Below are 7251 nucleotides of genomic sequence, written 5' to 3' on the forward strand. Positions count from 1 at the left end.
TACCAAGTACCACAATGTTTCAGAGATGCTGATAAAGTTCCACTTGAACTCCATGGCAAAGCTCTAGCAAAATGTGACCATTTCTGATTTAGTTTGCTTTCCTTTCCAGTAGCCATATTGCCTAAGAGGGTGTCAAACTTACTTCCTTTTTCCTTCATTTAATTTTTTGAATGTTTTCACATGGGATGAGAGGTTAAATACTTCTGTGCATCTTTGAAACTCCATTTTCATACTGTTATAAAATAATTATGTTTAATATGAATAGTTTTATCTCAAATGGAAGCCAAAACTGAGACCAAAGTTTGCAGAGCTGAAGTGAATTTTTTTAAAATTGTCAAAATTTAAAAATGACAGGAATTTTCTCTCATTTTTATGTCATTCCAAATACTTATTTAGTGTCTCCAGACACTTTTTGTGATTCTCTCAAATTAATTTCATATTTGATGACTATTTAAGTAAATGTATATATATAATTACCACCTGATATCTTGATAAGGACAAAAGGGGTTTCTGCCTCATGCTGAGGTGTGAAAGCATTATTTGAATATTAGAAGGCACTTAAGTATCAAATTCTGTGGTAATGGAAAAATATTCACAATTTTCCTTATTTTCCAGTGGGATCTAAGAGAAAGCAGGCATAATTATCTCAGAGAATATATATTTAGAAAAATAAATGTCAAATATTGAACAGCAATAGTAAACTACGGAAAAGCAATGTGATTCTTTTCATAGTACTCCAAAGCTGGTAAGAGGAAATGCTTTTATCTTCACCTCTTGGAAAAATTGGTACTTAAAAATACTATTTAGTGGCACAGGGTGGCTCAGTCTAAGATTTTGACTCTGATTTTAGCTCAGGTCATTATTTTAGGGTTGTGAGATCAATTCCCACATGGGGCTCCACTCAGTTTACAAAGTATCTCTCTTCCTCTCTCTCTAATCCTCCCCCACTGCACTCTCTTTCTCTTGCCCTAAAAAAAAAAGCATTTAAAAATTTAATTTTAAAAATAAAAGGACTACTAACAATTCTTATTTTAAAACTATTTTTTTTTTTTGGTCTTCCATCATTGCAAAAGAAAACAAAACAAAGCAGAAAAAAACAAGCAAAACCCAATATTTATATTGCTTTTTGATAGCATTTACTAAATATTTCTCCAATGCTATTATGTACTGGCACACATTATCATATTCTAATGTAAGAAGGATGTGTGCATCAGAGCAGTATAGAATATCAAGGGGTCACAAACTTATAAGCAAGTTTACAACTGAGTTTAAGTGGAAATTACATGTACTTAGCTTCACATTTAATGTTGTGGAATTGTATGCTTCTGTCTGCTTATATATATCTCACTCAGAGACTTCTGATTGGAATTTAATTGCAGGCAGTTACCATTTCCTTTTTTGTAAAAAAAAAAAAAATTGATGCCCACAGTTTTTTAATTTATTTTTTAACTTTCTCTGAGACATTCTTTCTTTAAAGATTTTATTTATTTATTTATTTGAGAAAGAGAGTGAGCGAGCGAGAGAGAGAGCACAAGCCAGGGGAGAGGTGGAGGAAGAGGGCGAAGGAGAAGCAGACTCCCTGCTGAGCAGGGAGCACTGTGTGGAGCTCCATCCCAGGACCCTGAGATCATGATCTGAGCCAAAAACAGATGCTTAACTGACTGAGCCCACCAGGTGACCCCACCCTCACAATTTTTTAAACAAATAATAATTCTCTTACCTTAACATGCCATGTACCTCCCACTCTGGCATAATTTCTTCTCTGTAGGTTTTTAGTATATTTAGATACATTGAATATGATTATATGCTTGTTTATCTCCATTATGTGCGATTTCATAGCTTGAAGGGGTTCCTGCAGACTTGATGTACAGAAAGATTTCAATCACAACCAGAGGTCCACACATACCTCATCTTCAGTGTATTTTATTTTTTGTTCCTATCATATTGTGTATCTCAGTGTCTTTCAACTTTTTCTTTCTTTAAAGTATGATATCTTTTAATTCAAAGGGAATTTTGATGAACCTTCATTATGTGAAACCTCTGCCAGTAGCCTTTTTTTCCCTCCCAATACCACAACGTTCCCTTCGTTTCTTGCTCGAAAACGTGCATTTGAACTGTGACGTACAAGTGAGTATATCTCTATTTTAATGAAAATACCACAAGAGCAAGAATAATATTCTAAGCAAATTTATATATAAATAACTTACATTAAAACATTATTAAAATAGGTTAAAAATGTGGACGATAAGTACTCCAAAGAATAACAACATGATTGTTCAAATTTAGTCATGTGATATGGAGTGAGGTAGGGACTGGGACGAGCTGTTATGTTACATTCTGCTTAAACAGGTCCTCACTTACTCACACTAGAGCCCTGACAAAGAACTTAAGTCACAGCCCAGAGGAAGTACAGGTATGTAAGTAAAGAGAGCAGAAGCATTTCTAGTAAGTTACTGTCACGATTAAAAACAAACAAGCAAGCAAACAAACAAACAAAATCCCACAAGGTGCTTGATTTTTGGGAACTATTCCCAGGTAACATCGATACATTGAATTATTTTTTTTTTTAAAGATTTTATTTATTTGACAGAGAGAGAGAAATCACAAGTAGGCAGAAAGACAGATAGAGAGAAAGGAGGAAGCAGGCTCCCCGCAGAGCAGAGAGCCTGATGTGGGGCTCGATCCCAGGACCCTGGGATCATGACCTGAGCTGAAGGCAGAGGCTTTACCCACTGAGCCACTCAGGCGCCCCAATACATTGAATTATTAAAACTTCATTTATCCTACCCAAAAACTCTTGAAGGAAATGTCAGTTTTATATATGAGAATAAAGACTTTCACATAACCTACACATTTTGCTCAAGTTAACCTTTTGTATATATTATAAATTAAATACAGCAGAAACTGTATCTCTTGGTATGCTTCACCATAAAAATAATTCCCACTGTGATCTGTTATGCTTTTCTTATTCATACACCTGTCAGATACCTGTCAAGTATGCCAACTTTCTAGCCAGTTTCACCTGTTGGCATATCTTTCCTAAGACTATGTTTTGAGAAGTGGGTTTTATGCATCTGGGTAGTTTGTGGCTTTAAATTTTTATTACATAATTGACATATGTATAAGGTCATATGAATGATGTATTTTATAAATGCAATTTTGCGATTGTGCCATATAAATGATAGAATATTTAAAGAATAGAAAAATGATCACCAATGTTTCTAATCCCTAAAGTTTAACTTTATTATTTTTGCTTTAATATCCATATTGATCAATCCATTAGCTATCTATTTAACTATCATGTATCATCTCTCTATCAATTATCTAACTATATCACCCGAGTGTCTTAACTCTCTTATTGTTGTTATTCCTGGCTGGATATTGTTATGGCCCAAATATTGGATATAATAAGATAGATAGCAGCTTAACAGGTGTTTAACCATTAGAAGTCAGGAGCATTCCAGCTCCCAGCTGTGACAACCAAAACATCTCTAGACACTGGAAAATATTCTTCATGGAGTAAAATGGGTCCAGTTGAGAACTGCCTATCTATTTCCATTTCTCTTTCTTTCTCCACGTAAGATAGTAGTCTTTGTGGGGGATTGGTTTGTTTTCCAATATTCTAAATTGGAAAGTTTGGATGTATATTATTTATTCTAATTTGCCATACTAAAACATCCCCCAGGAGTTAATGTATGAAATCTATTGACTATGATAATGTCTTTATCCAGAATAGATGTTCCAATAAACCTGGATGGAAAAACACAACTGGACAGTGCTGAATGAATTTATTCTCATGGGAATCACACACCGTCCTGACTTGCAGTTTCCATTGTTTGGGCTGTTCCTCATCATCTATTTGATCTCAGTGGTGGGCAACCTGGGAATGATCATCCTCACCAAGGTGGATTCCAGGCTCCAAACACCCATGTACTTCTTCCTCAAACACCTGGCTTTTACTGATCTTGGTTATTCAACAGCTGTGGGTCCCAAAATGTTAGTAAATTTTGTTGTGGATCAAAATACAATCTCTTACTGTTTTTGTGCTGTACAACTAGCTTTCTTTCTTGTATTCATCATTAGTGAGCTTTTCATTCTCTCAGCAATGTCCTATGACCGCTATGTGGCCATCTGTAACCCTCTGCTCTACCCAGTCATCATGTCCCAAAGGGTATGTTACATACTGGTGGCAGTCCCCTACCTCTACAGCACATTTGTGTCTCTTCTAGTCACCATCAAGATTTTTAGTTCATTCTTCTGTGGCTACAATGTCATCAGTCATTTCTACTGTGACAGTCTCCCCTTGTTATCTTTGCTCTGCTCAAATACACATGAAATTGAATTGATTATTCTGATCTTAGCAGGCTTTAATTTGATTTTTTCCCTTCTGATAGTTCTTGTGTCTTACCTGCTGATCCTGGTAGCCATCATCAGGATGAACTCAGCTGAGGGTAGGCACAAGGCATTTTCCACCTGTGGGTCCCACCTGACAGTGGCCACAGTGTTCTATGGGACTTTGATATTTATGTATGTGCAACCCGAGTCCAGTCATTCCTTTGACACTGATAAAGTGGCATCAATATTTTACACTCTAATTATCCCTATGCTGAACCCCTTGATCTATAGCTTGAGGAACAAGGATGTAAAATATGCAAGACAAGCAATGTGGAAAAAACTCTGCAATTTTTTTTCTTAAAATTTATATATGATACAGTCTCTTTAAATTAGTTTATGGGCTTCAAAATTTGTTCTGTATGTCTCTATCAGTAATAATAAATACAAATGAGTTCAACAAACATGAAGAGGTTCTAAGTGCCAGTCACAATTCTATGTGCTACAAATATATTAGTAAACAGAACAGGAAAAATACTTGCTTTTCTTGAGGGGAAGAGATAAATTATAACTATAATAATTAGGTTCAATTTATAGTACAGTTGAATTGGTCAAGACATCATAGACCATAAGAGAAGGTAAGAGAGTGGGCATGTCATGGGGAGTGAGGAAGAATGGAAGGCAGTAAAAGGGAGATCAGATGATTCTGGTGTTATTCTCAATTAATAGACTAAATCTCCCAGTGTCTGTGTGAGTGACTGTGCACATGCATGTGTGTTTGTGTAAGTTCATTCTCTTTTAGCCTTTACACACTTCTTTAAAAATATATATATATATTTATTTAATTATTTGAGAAAGAGATAGAGATAGAGAAAATGTGCTCACGAATGTGGAGGGGGGTAAGGGAAAGAGAGAAGAGGAAGCAGACTCCCTGCTGAGCAGGGGGACCCATGGGGGCCTTGATCTCAGGACCTTAGGATCATGACCTGAGCTGAAGGCAGACACTTCATGACTGAGCCACCCAGCCACCTGTCTTTATACTCTTTTTATGACATGTGTTGAAATCACACTTACTCTGGTTTCAAGGAGATTCAGTGTAGCACGAGGATTGGAAGTCATCACTCACATGAATTTGCTCAAAGGCTCCAGTTCCATGTGGGGGATCTCAGGGTCCTGCTCTCCTCATCAGTGCATTTGCTTAGGAGCCCTAGAAAATCTATTAACTCAACATAATTAGCAACTCAGTTACTCACAATTATCAGTGCGACATGTCATTTGTCTTAATCAGCCCATTTCTTTATACCAGTGGATATACAAATTAAGATAAATTTTCTTAGGGCGCCTGGGTGGCTCAGAGGGTTAAAGCCTCTGCCTTTGGCTCAGGTCATGATCTCAGGGTCCTGGGATCGAACCTCGCATGGGGCTCTCTGCTCAGCAAGGACCCTGCTTCCCCCCCTCTGTCTCTGCCTGCCTCTCTGTCTGTTTGTGATCCCTCTGTCAAATAAATAAATAAAATCTTTAAAAACATAAATTTTCTTTATTAGAGTTAGCAGTACTCCATTACATACTTTAAAGTTCCTAAGACAGTAAATCTTAAATGTCCTCACCACAAAAAAAAAAAAAAGATGCCACTTATGTAACATGATGGAGACATTAGTTAATGCTAAATTGTAATCATATTGTAGTACATAAGTGTATCAAATCAACACATGATATACCTTACAGTTGCTATATGTCATTTATACCTCAATAAAGTTGGAGAAAAAAAAGATAAATTTCTTGAGGTATCCCATAGAAGCTTCCAATTTTCAATGTTTGCTTTTATGTTGTATTGGGATCTTGATTTCTAACTATTTATTTTTGTCTAATGGGATTGTTACACGTTCTTCTCTGTGAAAAATACGTATACGTATTTAAAATTAGCTTTCATAAGAGGTCTACTCTCTGTTGAATTAAGTTTTGTTGCTTTTTTCAGGGGATGATTTTCCTCAAAATTGGTTCATATAAATGTGTAAAATATTTTTATTAGGGTTCATTGTTTTACTGCATTGATTTGATAATTCCTCATTAGGAAGCAAAAGGAGATAATCCCATAATTCGATCTATACTATACTTCTAGTGAAAGTTTAGTAAGATATGAAACAATTTCCATTAGTATATGTTATATCTTCTGGAAAATGTCCTCCTAACCCTTCTAAATTTTTACTTTATTGCTTATTTTTAGCACATTTTGTCATCATTTACATCACAGAGATACTAGGCTGTTTCATCTGTCCTCCATTATGGAATACAATTTTCTGTGTAATCACTAAAATTTGAATAAAACTTATTCATTAAAATGAAAACACACTATATGTATATTTTTATGTGAAGATAACTCTTATTAACACATTTATATAATTTTTCATTATTGAGAGAAATATATACTGAGTATGAACTTTGCGAGTATCAATGTAAGAAAATATTTTGCTTTCTAGGAGCAAACAAAAGTTTTTGGTGGCTGCTAAGATATTTGAAAAGGTCTAAACTAATATTTTGGTTATATATTTCCCCAAATTATCTTCAGTGAATAACTATGACTTTTGTAATAAAAGAAAATAAAAGGCTCCAATATCTGGATTTGAAAACATAAAATAACTCAACAAAATCCACTATCCCACTTCTAAAATAAATCTTATTGTACCTTTCATCATCCCTCAAATGATAAACCAGAAAGAGAACAAAAGATATTGAGATTTACAAATTTTGATAATAGATTTTATTTTAAAAGTTAGTCTCTATTTCAATATTAAGTTATTTCAGAAAGTTTAATATTTTTCCATAAAATGGAAAAATTCAAAAACTAAAGAATTGGCACATAACTGAAATTTTTGTGTGAAATTAGGAAGAATATTAGAATTTTATATATTATGCTATGAT

General features: G+C 34.7%; 1 protein-coding gene across 1 annotated transcript; it reads left to right on the forward strand.

Annotated features, from left to right (window-relative positions):
* The first annotated feature begins 3754 nt into the window (after nt 1–3754).
* Nucleotides 3755–4696, forward strand: LOC122914439 (olfactory receptor 8K3-like). The gene has a single exon (XM_044261054.1). The coding sequence runs from the start codon at nt 3755–3757 to the stop codon at nt 4694–4696; it is 942 nt and encodes a 313-aa protein (XP_044116989.1).
* Nucleotides 4697–7251: the final 2555 nt, after the last annotated feature.

Source organism: Neovison vison, chromosome 7 (genome assembly GCF_020171115.1).
Source record: "Neovison vison isolate M4711 chromosome 7, ASM_NN_V1, whole genome shotgun sequence".
Lineage (NCBI taxonomy): Eukaryota > Metazoa > Chordata > Mammalia > Carnivora > Mustelidae > Neogale > Neogale vison.

What these genes read in the sequence shown, in the direction of transcription:
- LOC122914439 (XM_044261054.1), top strand. Translation starts at nt 3,755, where the DNA reads ATGGAAAAACACAACTGGACAGTGCTGAATGAATTTATTCTCATGGGA.